General features: G+C 36.8%; 2 protein-coding genes across 5 annotated transcripts; one reads left to right on the top strand and one right to left on the bottom strand.

The window, feature by feature from the left end:
• Window positions 1-314: 314 nt before the first annotated feature.
• Window positions 315-6,391, bottom strand: LOC108995083 (lipase-like). 2 transcript variants are annotated; one of them, XM_018970586.2, is made up of 11 exons: window positions 6,190-6,389; window positions 5,948-6,018; window positions 5,180-5,256; window positions 4,355-4,420; window positions 4,167-4,214; window positions 3,983-4,050; window positions 2,923-2,995; window positions 2,680-2,841; window positions 1,122-1,316; window positions 921-1,009; window positions 315-791 (listed from the first exon to the last, which is right to left on the bottom strand). In XM_018970586.2, exons 2-11 carry the CDS (start codon window positions 6,012-6,014, stop codon window positions 572-574), a joined length of 1,065 nt encoding a protein of 354 aa, XP_018826131.1. In that variant the 5' UTR covers window positions 6,015-6,018; window positions 6,190-6,389; the 3' UTR covers window positions 315-571. The 2 variants fall into 2 exon arrangements, with proteins under 2 accessions (XP_018826131.1, XP_018826132.1); XM_018970587.2 differs by lacking the exon at window positions 4,167-4,214 and having other exon boundaries at window positions 6,190-6,391.
• Window positions 6,392-7,551: 1,160 nt separating this feature from the next.
• LOC108995062 (ISWI chromatin-remodeling complex ATPase CHR11) lies at window positions 7,552-16,377 on the top strand. Of its 3 annotated transcripts, XM_035692114.1 has the most exons (26): window positions 7,552-7,892; window positions 8,336-8,467; window positions 8,553-8,659; window positions 9,287-9,399; window positions 10,033-10,130; window positions 10,302-10,481; window positions 10,573-10,794; window positions 11,500-11,634; window positions 11,749-11,911; window positions 12,008-12,031; window positions 12,124-12,197; window positions 12,406-12,626; window positions 12,739-12,826; window positions 12,919-13,012; window positions 13,111-13,299; window positions 13,409-13,440; window positions 13,567-13,643; window positions 13,744-13,833; window positions 13,924-13,993; window positions 14,158-14,212; window positions 14,298-14,356; window positions 14,432-14,597; window positions 15,097-15,275; window positions 15,417-15,632; window positions 15,826-15,924; window positions 16,017-16,377. In XM_035692114.1, the coding sequence occupies exons 1-26, from the start codon at window positions 7,656-7,658 to the stop codon at window positions 16,032-16,034; spliced, it is 3,138 nt and encodes a 1,045-aa protein (XP_035548007.1). In that variant the 5' UTR covers window positions 7,552-7,655; the 3' UTR covers window positions 16,035-16,377. The 3 variants fall into 3 exon arrangements, with proteins under 3 accessions (XP_035548007.1, XP_035548008.1, XP_018826103.1); XM_035692115.1 differs by lacking the exon at window positions 12,008-12,031; XM_018970558.2 differs by having other exon boundaries at window positions 11,749-12,031.
• Window positions 16,378-16,819: the final 442 nt, after the last annotated feature.

Genomic DNA, 16,819 nt, shown 5'->3' with positions numbered 1-16,819 from the left:
GATGTAGAATGCACGTTTTGGATTAAGGAAAATGCTAGTGGAGTCGCTCAATTATTTTGATTATTTTTATTTTTTTATTTAATGATTAAAGAAATGACTATTAATAAAATTATATATATTTTTTATTTTTTTTCTTAATAATTAAGGATATTAAAAAATTGTTGAAAAAAAATGAAAGGAAAAAAAAAAAAAAAAAAAAGACTTGGCAGCCGCTAGCACTGTCCTTAGGATCAATCATGCTAATGATTCCCGTCGATCTTGAAGCACGTTTGTCAAAAATCATGAAATTCAAAACTCATTTAGAGTATAGATCATAATGAAAACAACGTTGGATCATATTAACAATGATGAAGATGTACACAATTCATATATACACAAATTCTTTCCCATTTCCATTTCCATTTCCATTCCCAGTCCCAGTCCCTAGCAACATTAATATTCAGCTTTAGGACCTTACGGAAGGGGCCCTAAATACAAAAAAAAAGTGAATACACTTGTACAGGGTGTCAATCCAAATCTGTACTTTCTAAGATATCTTGCAAGAGAGATCATGCTATCTATTATGACCAAATTAATTCAATATGGATCTGCCCTCAATTCCTGCTTCTGTATTCAATCTTATAGCTGGAGTAGTAGGAACTCTGGACAAGACAAAGTTTCCGCTAAGATCCCTTGTGCCGTACTCTGCAATGAGAGGATCCATCACAATTCTACACGTTCCTGGTACTCCGGACATTAATTCGACACCATAATAAACTAAATGGTCTGAGATACTGGTACCAGTCACTGACCTGCACAAAATAGCCAAATAATTTGTAGCAGCTGTTCTGACAAGACTGTTAGTATTGAACTTCCAGAACTCTATCATGGAAAGCTAAAGACTGTAAAATATGGATCATAAGAGAGGGCTAGAGGCTAACCTGCTACAGGATGAGTCTTCCCCAGTACCATCACAGACCTTCTCAATTTTATATACAAGACTTCCCAATCCAATGTTGTAAAGCCAAACCTAGAATCAAGAAACAGGTAGGAAGTAAACAAGGCATAAAAAAAAAAAAATAAAAAAAAAAAGAGAGAGAACAGAAAATAAATGTTTTGTCACTTCAGTCAGCAAACTCTACCTCTCTTGGGAAGTGGTGGTATGTCTTTTGAGGAAAATAGTAATAGTATGGAGGTAAATGAGGCACAATATCACGATCATTTGTGACTCGTATTGTTTTCGGGACAAGTTTGTTGTAGTAAGATGCAAAAACTGCATTGCCAATACGAGGTTGTCCAAATGTCATAACTTGAACATTCTGGGCCTCATGATTAACCTGTGAAGAAACAGTTACATCAAGCAGCGGAAAGAGATCAAGTAATTGTCTCAGGACTTCATTTCATTACAGGCTCTCAATGTTTGAAATCCACATATACTTGAACCAACAAATATTGAGCCTATATACTTCAAATGAGTAAAAAAAAGAAATGAATAAAAGTACTTTAATTTAACTCTTTATAGTATGCTTTTTTTTAATAAGTAGATTTTTTATAATAAGTAAACTATTTCTAATAGATTATGTGACATACGAGCCAACTATTGCTAAAGAAGAAATTGGAGTACCACAACTTCCACACACATTAAACTGGGGTTGGGCAGTGTTAATCCGCTACCTGGATTGCCTGTCCCATAGGGATAGATTCTCTGTCCTTTACCACGAGCGGACCTTAAATAAATTATTATTTTTTCATCAGTAAGGTCTTATATAAATTCTACTAAGGGCAAGGGGTGGGCGGGTTGATTAAGCACCGGCTTGATAAAAACCCGCCCAGGGGTTTATATATTTATAAAATATATCTATATAATATAGATAATAATCACAAATCACATCTCACTGTTAGGGTTTTTACTTTTTATCTCCTTTTTCTTCCACTCCCATCCGCTTTGCATGAGTCTTCCCCTCCTCTCTGTTGCCTCTCAGTACTCATTCTCTTTGCTGACTCGCTGCTAAACACGAGTCCTTTAAGTTGCCTTGCCGTTGCCACCAGTCCACCATCAGTCCACATGCCATCTCACGCAGCTCCTCTCATCACTCTGCCCCGTCTCCCACCAGTAAAGTCTCTTTCTCTATCCTCTCATCTTTGTCTCTCACTATCCCTCATCATCTCTGCCTTCAGCTTGGTCTCTCTCTATTTCTAAACCCATTTTACTTGACCTTTTTTGGGTCAATAATGAGGTGTTGGAGTTGAGCAACATGTTATTGGGTTCAATGAATCAATACATTCCATATTCGCCAGCTGCAGCATCAGTGACTAGGGGCCAGGTGAAGTGAAAATCTGCCCGTATGGGTTAATCACCCAAAAAAAACTTCAATGTAACTGCACAGCACAAGGTATAACAACTGGATAGCAAAGGCATATTTAACTCAATGATCCAAGCAGGCATTTGGACCAGATGACAAAAAATGTGAAGGTCAGTCCAACAAACATGTACACATGTCAAAGTATCAGGTCACAATTTCCATGTCACACACTACTGTCAAAGGACACATGAATGCTAAGACTCTTGACTCCAAATTGATCATAGAAAAGCACAGCTCAAACCCATAGAGCATTTGTAAAGAACTTCACAGCAATGGAGACAATTGAAACCATGAAGCATGCAAAAAACTTCCCAGTTGTATCAAGAAAACTGATTACCTTTAGATCAATTCCACAAAAGGAGGCCATTGCCCCTCCCATTGAGTGCCCAGTCACCATAATGGGAATTTCTCCATACAACTCCTTTGCCCTTTTAACAGCATTTAAAACTGCAGGGCGTATAGTTGTGTTGTGGTAAGCATAATAAAATCCATGGTGCACCTACAAAGAATAAAACATTACTGGGAGTTCATACTTTTTAACTCCAATATAAATATGACAAAACATTTCTGCAATACAAACCATTGCATCATCCATGCCAGGGTAGTTTAAGTCAAGCTGTTTCCAATACAAGTCTTCAATCCAATTCATTATGCTGTACACATGCAGTTCAACTGTTAATCAGCAACCGATTCAGGGAAGATGAAAACCCAGGGGGCCTCTGGGCAAACCCAGTTTCATAGTGAAAGTTGAAATGATTTTGATTGAAATGATTTACTATTTCTCCCTTCACGTACCAATCATTTTGCCAGTAAATCTCATCAACTAGAGAACATCATCTGAGCATACCACACTTAGCATACTAGCTTGGAATGCCAAGTGAATTAGATTTAAAACAAACACAAACAATCAACAAGACACCAATTGAATTATTAAAACTAATGCTTTTGAATAGATATAGCTTTAAGGATCATCCAGGCACCTCAGCCAACAGATAATTCGAGAGTTGAAAGGGGACACTCTTTCAGGCAGGTCATAACTTGAGGTATTGACTAGCATACATTTCTCAAGGGAGTAAATGGAATGGAGCTATTTTTGGAGGAACAAAGTGGCACTGTGGAAGGAAAGATCAAAAAGAATTGAAGTTATCTTCAATTTCATCTAACAAGGTCTTGTGATTTTGAACTTGTGTATATCAGCCTAGGACCTTTTTTGGGGGTAACAAGTCAATGAGTCAACTTTATGGGCTTTAGGGAACCCTTCCAAAAACCAATCCATTCATTTTTCACAAATCCAATGAAGACATATAACTATCAGCGTAGGTAAGTGAAATTCAAAACCATGCACACAAAAATCTCTTTATAATCTTGTGCTTGTGTGATGACATGCTTGTGCAAATCATATGTGGCAAATTTTTGTTTAATCATATGGGAATACACTCTTGTTTTTTTATTCTTTTTCTTTCCTTTTCTTTTTAATTAATTCCATCTCTTAGTTTTTGGGGCCAAATAGTATGCAGTGTGGCTGTCAGCCAATCATCACAACTCATGAACAAACCCTTTTTCCTATTCCATTCACCAGTCAAGGTCGAAAAACATCATTGAACATAAATTACTACTAGATAAGCCATCAGAATATCTACCTGTGTTCCTGAGTTCCTCTAAACGCAATTACGATAGCATTAAGATCTTTTGCCACTCCAACAAAGCCCTGCAGTGGGTAGGCATAGTAATATCAATGCCCAAAGAAAACTCAAGTAAACAAATAACAAGATAAGACCAGGAAGGAGATGCTAATTTAAATGCCAGCATGCTAAGATCATGCACCTGTAAGCAGTGTTGAATGTCAACAACTAACTCTATGACTTCAAATCCCTGTTTCCATTTAAAAAAGCACCAGTCTAGCCGTTTTAGTAGGAAAAGTGGCAAAACACCATCCTCTAGCATTTACAAAACTCAAAACCCACTCTTGCAATCACCTAAACATAGGGAGAGGATAATATCAATCTAAGTACCTTGATCAAACCATCACATCTTGCACATGTCCAAGTAAATAACTCTGTCAAATCTGCTACGTACACCTGCAAGAGCAAAAGCTTCTTTGGGTCACCAATTTCATGTTATAGAATCTCTTGGCTATATTATTTGATGCTAAAAGTCTTGGCAGTTGCATTATAAAGAAAAACGAGATCATCTTAGTTCAAGGCTTCAAGCAACACAAAACTAAGGAAATTTCATAATCTAGTCTAATTATTTTGGTAGAAATAACTAAATAGTTCATTCTCTCCATTTAAACCAGGATCAACTGGTCATCTGTGGCTTGGGCAGAAACTACATTGGAGAAATTGACTTGTCTATCCCAACATTCTGCTAATTTAAAGCTGAGCTCAAAAACACTTGTCCAAAAAAAAAAAAAAAAAAAAACTGAGCTCAAACCTCATATGGGACCTCTCTCAACGTTAAATGCCACCTCTTATTTGAGAATGCGTCTCCCTCCAAGTAAATCTTGTTAAACTAGAAGGGAAATGATTTGTGCAGTCCTAAGGTATGCAAGTCCCGCACACTCTTTTTGAAAAAGGTGGGCAAATCTGAGACCCACATGAAAAAACCCACCTTTTATTGGTGAGCCTCCATTTTTTTCGAAGGGAGTGAGCAGGGCTTGCACACCCTAAGTCTGTGTCTCGCATTACTCAAACTAGAAAGACTTGAAACACTAAGATGCTGACCTCTACACTAAGGAAATGTAACTGTTTAACATGGCAAATGGTGTGACTACACTAAGGACATTAATCTATTATCCAACCACTGATGATCTTCTAAAAATTTCCCCTGTAACTTACTGCAGATGCATACGACACCAATATCCTGGCCAGGGTATGATTATAAATGGAGCTATGATCCTCCCTGACCCTGAGTTCTGCAAGTAAACCAGGAAACTTCATTATGATATGTTATAGAGTACATCCGTTATAGGAACAGCGTGCTTTAGAAATGGCAGCACACACAATTTAAAGTAGTATGGCCCTCAACAAGGATAATTACACATGCGTGCAATGAGGTGTATAATAAAGTCTCCAATAGGCTTGACCAACTGAAGCTTGCTGACTTTAGGCTAATCCCGGTTGTCCAAATTTCAAATGCCAGATTAAATAATTAACTCTATATGTGAGAAAATCATGGTTAATTGATTTGTCTCCTTCGATTGAAAGCCACAAGTATTGAGTAAAGCCTGGTCAGGTTAATCAAATATCACTTAATTAAAAAAAATAGTCAAAATCACTACTCGAAGCTTCCGATTCCCCGAGTATAATTAACTACTTCCATCACCCAGCAACAATACGTTTTTATTATTAGTAACCCAGCAACTATACTTGCACCTATAATCCAAGAACCCAACATTGCTCGAAAGAAAATCAATACATATTAACACCTCCAAATGTACATATAAGTTTCTCACAAAAGCATTCATCTAATTAGCCTGGAATTAAAAGTGAACATGCTCACACGGTATCATTACGACTTCAAATGAAATACAGAACTACGGAATCTTATGAAATTTAAAAGAAAATAAATTGAGAGAACATTGATTAGAAAGTTCCCTTTGTTACCTCTCCCAATAGAGAAAGCAATTAAGTATATAAATATTGCCGATATCAACCACCTCCGCTTTCCCATTAATCTGTCCAAAAAAAAGGAGAGAAAAACAATTAATATTAGAATCGATAACCAACAAATCTTAATTAAATATTTCTTCCTCCTATTTTCTGAAAACGACACCAAAATAACATAATTAACAACAAATTTAGGTTTACATTTCGAATTGACCGTGAATATGGCACGGAAAACAAACCTAGACCACCCACTTGCACGGTGAAATCGGAGCTCCAGAGACGACCGGATCGTGCCCGTAGAGGTGGGAAAGGCTGCAACTAACGGCTGCTCCGATCCTTTGCTTCAGACTTGGTCCGTACAGAAAGCAATGTCTAATTGAGGAATAGACACCGATAAAGAATAGTACCGCTACCGAAATAAGCCGGTGGTGGGTGGGTTTCTCTAATCTAAACGCAAAAACCGTAGAAGTTTAGGGCTCGTTTGTTTTCAGAGATGAGATGAGATGAGTTGAGATTAAAGTTAAAAAGTTGAATAAAATATTGGTAGAATATATTTTTTAATATTATTATTGTTTTGGGATTTGAAAAAGTTGAATTGTTTATTTTATTTTGTGTAGGGATTTAAAAAAGTTGTAATGATGAGGTGAGATGAGATGAGATGAGATGAGATGTTTTTGGAAAACAAACAAGGCCTTAGAACTGCACGTGCTGATGTGCGTTTTTCTTTTTTGTTTCGTTGAAGTTCAGTTGTCCCTTTCGGGCAGTCGGTTTCGGTGAGATTTTGGACTTCAGATAAGGGCCTCTACTGAGCCCAAGCCCAAGACAAAGCCCAAGCCCAACCCGGAGAATATGTTTTCGGTTTTGGTCTTGGGCTTGAACTAATTTGTTGCTTGGTTAATTTATTTCGAGAAACGAGTTCCCCTTAAATTTTAATTTTTATATATTATATTTTGTTTAATTTTTATTATTTTTTTTATCAAATATTTAATATAAAAATAATAAATAAAAGAATTGAATTAATTTAAAAAGAATAAACTCAAAAAATAATTAAAAAAAATTTTAAAAAATTTTAAAAAATATGATGTATAGAGGTTAGAAAGTTGTGTAGTATTACTTAAATTTTAACGACATAATCGTGGTACCGTTGAAAGAAAAATGATAGAGGCATGATATTTTTATAATTTTTTATTTAATTATATTTTAAAAAAATATTATAAAAATACTATTATTTTACATAAATATGCTATTTTAAAACAGAATTTTATAAAGATAAAATAAAAGAATATGCACTTTTATAGAGCTCGTAAAATGGATCGAAAAAAATAAATATTTATATATATTATCTCAAAATAAACTTGAATCACCGCACCACTGAATATAGAAATACAATCGGATTACGAGCTACCACAGGCCGAAAGCCACCGGTCGGAGGCCGGTAGGCGGGAAATACACATTGCCCTAACGTTGGCGGGAAAATTTCCCATATTCTTTTCCAGACCCAGACGCTTTCGAGCCGCACATCTTCACTTTACCGATCGAACGGCTATAAATTTCTCCAACCTTCATTTCCATTTTCATTTGGATGTGGCCCAAGTGGGCTAAAATTAAAAAGTCGGTCTGTTTTATCGCGCACACATACGGACGCAAGTAGTTGAAACACTCGCACGCACGAACGAAAACCCTCGATCCGAGTGAAACCGAACCCATGGCGAAGCCATCGAAGCCACAGGCGTCATCTGATGAAGCCCTATCCAACGGCTCGAATTCGTCGTCGTCGGAGGAGGAGGAGGAGGAGGAGCAGGTCAATGAGCAGGTCAACGAAGAGGAGGACGAGGAGGAGCTCGAGGCCGTGGCTCGCTCGGCCGGCTCCGACGAAGACAACTCTCCTGCCTCGGACGACGACGCCGTCCCCGAGGACGGCGATGCCGACGAAGAATATGAGGTAATTATGATCATGCCATCGACAAAGCGCGTACGTGTCTTTTACTTTCTGTTTGTTGGATCTAAGGGTGGCTTGCCTCTGTTCGCTACGGTTTATTCTGGAACCTGTTGCGCTAGAGCGCCTTTGACATATTGAATACATGGATCAAGCAATACTGGAGTATAATGCTAACTTAAGCTTATGCGTTGTCGCATTGGGTCTAGATGATGGACAATCGAAGGTTTTCAAGTATTAGTTCATCTCTTGCTTATCAATTTGTTTGTTTCTTAATTTCTATCTCTTTTTTGTTTTTTTAATTTCTATCACTTTTAAGTAGCTCAATATCGTTAATAAATAATAAAGTGAAAGTTCGCTCTGTTATTTGTTCTCAAGTCGGCATTTTCAGTGTCATCATTTCGTGTAGAACCTTTATCTTCTGCATATCCTTTCGGGATTACTTACAGGATGAAAAGGATATGTCCAATGCCGAAATTAGCAAGCGTGAGAGGGCCAGACTCAAAGAAATGCAGAAAATGAAGAAACAAAAGATTCAGGAAATTCTGGACGCTCAAAATGCTGCAATTGATGCGGATATGGTGCGCACCTCATATATGGGACTTATATTGCTCTGCGTAATTTATAGACTATTGAATATGACAGGCAGTTTTATTTTAATTGCAGAACAATAAGGGACATGGGCGCTTGAAGTATCTCCTGCAGCAAACTGAGTTGTTTGCGCATTTTGCCAAAGGTGATCAATCTGCATCTCAAAAGAAGTCGAAAGGAAGGTATAACTCCTGGTCTCTTAAATGAATCACGTGTATTGTCCACCTCCATTGATCCTAAGGAAATGTTTTACTCTCGCTTGTTTACATCTAATTTTTTATACAATCTCATCCGAGAATAGGTTCTTTTGCCATACAAATCTTTTCGTGTTTGGTATTGTTTTAGCTGTTATTGTTGCCTGCACAACCCTTATGGGCGATATGTTCAAAATTTGATTTTGGACATGAATCTGTTTTATGTGAGTATGGCCCTGCGGTGATGTAAAGCTCAATGGCTGATTAGAACCTGGGATTTCAAGTAGAGTGAGCCTGTTGGAAGTTTGAGTGGATTAAAATAACAGCTAGTTTTTTGGAGTGTGTTGGAATTATTGTATTTCACTAGAACATGTCATTTTTAGTTGAATCTATGTTAAATTGAGATATATTTCATTCCAACACAGGTTCAAATCAAAATGGCATGTAGATATAACGAGCCACCTGTGCTAGCTGCATTGTCTATCTAGAAAACCTATAGGTGGAGACAATTTATTTTTATAAGTTCTAGGTGGAGACAATTTGGTTTGGCCTGCTGTGTCATCCATTAGCATTTCAATCTTCATTAGTGATGTTTGTTCCATCTTTATTATGTAGGGGCCGCCATGCATCAAAAGTAACTGAAGAGGAAGAAGATGAAGAATGTCTAAAGGAGGAAGAGGATGGTCTATCTGGGACAGGAAACACACGGCTGGTGACTCAACCCTCTTGTATGTGCCATCTGTTTATCTATATGACTCGGCTATCCCTTTTAGGGCTGCCCTCAAATTGTTGTGACTCTATCTCTCTCTATTTTTTTTTTTTTCATCTGTTGGTAAATGGTTTGTTGATATGTTAGTCAATTGTTTTTACTTTTTTAATTTTTTTCCATAAAAATGTCAAAAAAAAAAAAGTGTGTTTTTTTGGTCATTTTCCTCATCATTACTAAGATTTCTGCTTTGGCACATTTTTATCTTTTTTTTCTTGTCCAATTACTTCGTTTTAAATCACTACTATGTTTAGATGACTGTAGCTCTTGGTGTCTGGAAGTGTGAACTCACTAAATGTATGTTTTTTTTATATATTATATATTTTGTCTCAAACGACCTTGGTTCCCAAGCACAAGGTGGCAAAAGCGATTCATGAAGAATTTTTTAATTGTTTTGTCCCCATTTTTCTCAGGTATTCATTGGCTGTTATTAGCCATGTGCTAGTTTGAGATTTTTGTTGTATGTTTTTTAGGATTTGCTCATCTGTTAGAGAGATTATCTCCTGTTAATGATGATATTTTCTGCTCGCAGTGCAGTATTTATTTGTGTGCTGATTAGCCTGATTTTTCTTTATCTATCGATTCATTTCTTCAGGTATACAGGGGAAGATGAGGGACTACCAACTTGCTGGCTTAAACTGGCTTATACGACTGTATGAAAATGGTATAAACGGAATCCTTGCTGATGAAATGGTATGCACACAATTGTGCCTTTTAGAATTGACTTATTTTGTCTGATTTCTCTATAGGATCACTTACTTTATGCCTTGGTCCTTCAAGCTGTATTTTCTCACGTATAAGAGATTACATTGCTTCTGTTTACTTGATATGATATGGTGATAAGTTGATGATTTATTCATCCAGGGCCTTGGTAAAACGTTGCAAACCATCTCCTTATTGGGATATTTGCATGAGTTCAGAGGAATTACTGGCCCTCATATGGTAGTTGCGCCAAAATCTACTCTTGGCAATTGGATGAATGAAATTCGGCGTTTTTGCCCAGTTTTACGTGCCGTAAAGTTTCTTGGAAATCCTGAAGAAAGAGTGAGTCATTTTGCTCTCCCGAATTAGTGTAGTGTGGTCACCAGAACCTTTTTGCTTAATAGTTAGTCATTTTCTTTTTTTCTTTTTGCAGAGTCATATACGTGACAATTTACTGGTGGCTGGCAAGTTTGATGTCTGTGTAACAAGTTTTGAAATGGCAATTAAAGAGAAGTCTTCCTTGCGTCGTTTCAGCTGGCGCTATATTATCATTGATGAAGCTCATAGGATCAAGAATGAGAACTCCCTCCTTTCTAAAACAATGAGGCTATATAATACTAATTATCGTCTTCTCATAACAGGCACACCACTTCAGGTATGTATTGTAATCTTCATTGGTGTGGATACTTGCCAGCTTGACATGTTAAAAAATGTGGATCCATGTTCATTGAACTTGTTGGTTATCCTTGAAAGTAGACATGGTTGTGATGTTGGTCGTGATGCAGACTTCAAGCAAATATGGTTGTTAATTATTTTACAAATGTATGCAGTGTCTTTTACCTGAAGCTATAGTGAAAGTTGACATTACATTCAGAATATAAGTTAAAAAAAAGGTATTATGTTTGTGCGACCATGACATTTTTGTAGTATTTAAGTTTATTAGTGGCGAAAAAATGGCTGTAGAGAAGACCAGCATATTTTTCTATTAGAATTTGGTCTGCAAAATATTTAGTGTGAAGAAAAATGTAGTAGGAAGAAAAGATTCAATTGGTCTGCACAATATTTAGTGCGAAGAAAAATGTAGTGGGAAGAAAAGATTCAATTAACTGCGCAATATTTTCTGAGTACCTTTTGAGGTCATCCCGAAATTTAGATTCTTAATGATCTTCATGATGAGTTATTCATCATCATTTGTATTATTGTACCTCTGGGAGGGCCATAACTATATCATTCCATGAATTTTAGTTGATTTCAGTACCTTTGGGGAGTTGGTGATCAGTTTCTTTTCTGGAACTTTATATTTAACTGCTGGGTACTGTTTTCTTTAATCAAAGTGTGATGTTATCTTGTTATTGTGCAGAACAATCTCCATGAACTCTGGTCCCTTCTCAACTTTCTTCTTCCAGAGATATTTAGTTCTGCTGAAACTTTTGATGAATGGTTCCAAATTTCTGGTGAAAATGATCAGCAGGAAGTTGTTCAGCAACTGCATAAGGTAGGTGAAAAAACCTTCCAGTTGGGGAGCAATAATGTGTTTTATTTTGCACTCACACATGAACATGCTACCTTTTAAGCTGACAAAGTAGTTTTTGTTTTCTGCATTTATAAGGTCCTCCGTCCTTTTCTCCTCCGAAGATTAAAGTCAGATGTTGAGAAAGGTTTACCTCCAAAGAAGGAAACCATTCTTAAAGTAGGCATGTCACAAATGCAGAAACATTATTACAAGGCTTTGCTGCAGAAAGATCTTGAGGTTGTTAATGCTGGCGGAGAACGTAAGCGCCTCCTGAACATAGCAATGCAATTGCGTAAATGCTGTAATCATCCATATCTTTTTCAAGGTGCTGAACCTGGCCCTCCTTACACTACAGGAGATCATCTTATTACAAATGCCGGTACTCCATCGATTATACAAGGCATTGAGTTTATATGGGATTATCAATTGACAAATGACCAACTCTCTATCACCAATAATTTTCATTTGCAGGTAAAATGGTTTTGTTGGATAAGCTGCTTCCGAAACTAAAAGAGCGTGATTCTAGGGTCCTGATATTTTCACAGGTCAGTTTGAAAATTCTACTGTTACATATGTTATTGATAACTATGTTCAGCTCTAATATTTATTCAACATTCAACACACTTCTGATTCGTGATATATTTTTTCAAATGCCATTTAAAAAAAATTCATATGCAAAGTCATGTGTGATGCCATGTCTTTTTTGTTTTTCCTGTCTCTGATTCTGTGGTTGTCATTGGTTTTTGTATTCAGATGACAAGGCTTCTGGACATTCTAGAAGATTACTTATTGTTTCGTGGATACCAATATTGTCGGATTGATGGTAATACTGGTGGAGAAGATCGTGATGCTTCCATTGATGCTTTTAATAAGCCAGGAAGCGAGAAATTTGTTTTCTTATTATCGACTAGAGCTGGAGGCCTTGGTATTAACCTTGCTACGGCAGATGTTGTCATTCTTTATGATAGTGACTGGTGAGTATCTTTTTTTTTTATCTTTGTTGGAGTTGCTGTGTCGGTGCTGGTATGCATGTGTGCGTTTCTTTTACTTCACTTGTGGTTTTGTTGAAGCTTGGGATTTTCTCAGGAATCCACAAGTCGATCTGCAAGCACAGGACCGTGCTCACAGGATTGGTCAAAAGAAAGAAGTTCAAGTCTTCCGGTTTTGCACGGAGGTCTGCACCTTCATCTATTTATTATGAAAAATGAGAAGCTAAGTAATAACAATAAACGTCAATTTTCTGATTGTAGTTGATTTATGGAACAGTATACTATTGAGGAAAAAGTGATTGAGAGGGCATATAAAAAGCTTGCACTTGATGCTTTGGTGATTCAGCAAGGACGATTAGCAGAGCAGAAGAGTAAGCAGTTTCACATTTTGCTCATGATAAAGTGTCTTATCTTGTCATGTTTTTAAGTCTGTACATCAAGGTTTGCTGTTGCATTTTTGTGCATGCAGCTGTTAATAAAGATGAGCTGCTCCAGATGGTGAGGTTTGGTGCTGAAATGGTTTTCAGTTCGAAGGACAGTACAATTACAGATGAGGACATTGACAGAATTATTGCAAAAGGAGAAGAGGCGACTGCTGAGCTCGATGCCAAGATGAAGAAATTTACTGAAGATGCAATCAAATTTAAAATGGATGACAGTATGCATATAACTTACAAGGATTCTTCCCCATAAATATAGATATTTTTTGCTTTAATAATTATACAATTTAAAAATGTAAAATTCTGATATTGATGTGGTTTTTGCAGCTGCCGAATTGTATGATTTTGATGATGAGAAGGTAAATGCGGTTCCTTCGTGCTTTGTTTTTCAACCAATATAGGCTATTCGGCTTGTACTTTGCTCGTATTGCTGCAAGGATTCTGTAGGAACTTACTGCAATTTGTGTGCTATTTTTGTGCTGAAGGACGAGAACAAGGTTGACTTCAAGAAGCTTGTTAGTGATAATTGGATTGAACCACCAAAGAGAGAGCGGAAGCGAAAGTAAATAGCATTTTATTTCTTAGTAAAATTAAGCTATGCATATTGCAGATATGGTTTTCCATCATTATATGAAACACAATTCTCTTTTTGTCCTCTCTAGTTATTCAGAATCCGAATACTTTAAGCAAACAATGCGTCAAGGGGGTCCGGCAAAACCAAGAGAGCCTCGAATTCCTCGGATGCCTCAATTGTGAGCACCTCTTGAAACACGTTGCACTGTAAGCTGGGATTGTAGCCTCAACTGCTAGGAATGTTTATTTATTCTTTCTTCTGCTGTCAGGCATGACTTCCAGTTCTTTAACACACAAAGGCTGAGTGAGCTATATGAAAAGGAAGTGCGCTATCTGATGGTGGGTTACATTGAGCTCCAACAAATATCCTATTTTCTCTGATCACAACCTAGCCCATGCATATTTGGTTGAAATTTTGTTTTTAGTTGTATAATTTGTTGACATTATTGCAGCTAATGAAACTATCTTGTGCATAATTTATTTTATTATTTGACTATTTTCAGCAAACTCATCAAAAGAATCAGTTGAAAGACACAATAGAGGTGGATGAACCTGAAGGTATTTTGAGTATCTTCCATGATAACGGCATTCCTTTCCTGACTTATTTTTTTTATTATGTTCTCTAACGAGCATCTACATTCAGAGCTTGGAGATCCATTGACTGCTGAAGAGCTGGAAGAGAAGGAGCGGCTATTAGAAGAAGTAAGTGGATTATATGTTGTAGAAAAGATTTATGATGGTTATCTTTTCCTAAATCTGGCCATTGATGAATGCCAGGGGTTTTCTTCATGGAGTAGAAAAGATTTCAACACCTTCATCAGAGCATGTGAGAAGTATGGCCGAACTGACATAAAAAGTATTGCTTCTGAGATGGAAGGGAAAACAGAAGAGGAAGTTGAAAGATATGCAAAAGTTTTTAAAGAAAGATACAAAGAGTTAAACGGTGAGTAACATCCATTAATATGTCGTGCCACTTTAAGTGAAAAGATATTTTAATGAAAAGCTAATGTAAGCTTCTATTATTGTGATATGTACATACAGTTTCTTAAAAATTATGTCTGCTGCCTTGAACTTAAGCCTTTTTTACTGGAGTTCACTACATTACAGTTGTTGGTGGGCTCCAGGCTCCTTAATCATGATGCAAATGCATCATTGCTTCTACAGAACCAATATCCATGTCTAGTTTTGCAGATGTGAACGTTTTGAAGAAATAGTTTTAATTAGTTTGACTGACTTTGACCATCAGTTTTGGAGAAAGCGAACTGCAATTAGCGTGCACTTTGAGCTAAACTGTTGTTAATCATGATAAAGAGAACTGCATTAGTTTTGCACTTGTTTTTAATTGGTTTGGTTTTAAACGTGATAAACTGTCGGTTATAACTTTCAGATGATTTTTATTTTTTAATCTTAGATCTAATTCAGTCTGAATGCATCTCCTCCAGATTATGATAGGATCATTAAGAATATCGAAAGAGGGGAGGCTAGAATTTCACGCAAAGATGAGATCATGAAAGCCATTGGGAAGAAGTTGGACAGGTACAAGAATCCATGGCTGGAACTCAAGATTCAATATGGTCAGAACAAAGGGAAGTTGTACAATGAAGAATGTGATCGTTTCATGGTGTGGTTTTTTTTTCCCTTCACTTCTCTCCCTTTTTCCCTCTTTCCCCATAAAAAACAAGAACATTCTATGCAAACTTTGGTATAGTTGTGGGATCTTCAAATATCGATGTATGATTCTTGCCTGCTACGCAATCTGCAGATATGCATGGTTCACAAACTTGGGTATGGGAACTGGGATGAGTTGAAGGCTGCATTTCGCACATCACCCTTGTTTCGTTTTGATTGGTTTGTTAAGTCTCGCACAACTCAAGAACTTGCAAGGAGGTGTGATACTCTAATTCGCTTGGTGGAGAAGGAAAACCAGGAGTACGACGAGAGGGAGAGACAAGCCCGTAAAGAGAAGAAGCTTGCCAAGGTTCAATTTGACACTCAAAAACCACCATGCAGACATTCTTCCTTATCTTTCTGTCAAAAACATGGGCATTGGGCATTGCCCACCTCACATGCATTTGTTCATTTGGATCCTCTATTTGGTGTGATCAAGGCAATCTTCATATATCCATCCATCCAAATTGCTACTCATACTGACTTGATTGCATTTATCTCAGAGCATGACACCATCAAAACGTGCTCTGGCTAGGCAAACCGACGGTCCCAGTTCCTTAAAGAAGCGGAAGCAATTGACCATGGACGACTATGTGAGCTCGGTATAATCCAGTCCTTTATTGATTTTTGCCTCCTTTTCATGTGGTAGTTACTGGCTACATATTTACTGAAGCAAGAATGTTTTCTTCTGCAGGGAAAGCGGAGGAAATGATGTAAATTATTGACTTTTTTATTTTTATTATTAATTTTAGGCAGGATGACACCTATTATAATTTTGATGTAGGGCTAGTGTGGCAAGGAGCGGCTCTGCTCTAGAATTTCATACTAGAGTTTGTTATGATGCCCCATATTTTGGGGATCGGGATCGATCACATCACCCTGATGGATTTGAAAATGTCGTAGGTTAAGAATTAGTTTCAGGAATTATTATAAATCAATACATAGGAGCATCTCTAAACCTAAGGTATTTGGTACATTGTAGTTACTTAAGGTGGACGGGTCATCTATTGAAAATTATGTAAGTTTTGTTATGTACAAGTTGGTTTGCGTACTAATCTGCGTATTAGTATTGTTGCATTCATATTCTAAATTTAAATTAGCATTGTTTTTAATAAAATCTACTTTTTGACCAATCATATTGAATGAGTGTGCGTATTAGTACACAGAATCGTTTACAATTAGATATTTTCAAATTATATATTGTATTAGCTCCTCCTTAAAAGGCAGAGGTATGAAAGGCCTAGTTTCAGTGCCAGGTCTTTAGAACCCCCAAGTTGATAATTGTCTAAGCTCGTTAGCAAGTTCTGTTTTTATACGCCCAGTATAATCCAATTTGAATTATGCCTATTCTTTTAACAATATTAGTAAAAAATTAACTTATTTATAAATTTTTTAAAAAAAAAAAAGGATCAGAATTGGGTAAGAATGAGTTCGTGGTATTAATTGAGTTCCAAATGTGCAAAGAAAAGAACTTTTAAGAGGAGAGGCGGTAAACCA

The sequence above is a fragment of the Juglans regia genome, chromosome 7, assembly GCF_001411555.2.
Source record: "Juglans regia cultivar Chandler chromosome 7, Walnut 2.0, whole genome shotgun sequence".
NCBI lineage: Eukaryota > Viridiplantae > Streptophyta > Magnoliopsida > Fagales > Juglandaceae > Juglans > Juglans regia.
Note: the sequence above shows the minus strand (reverse complement) of the source record. Positions and strands in the feature narration are given on the sequence as shown.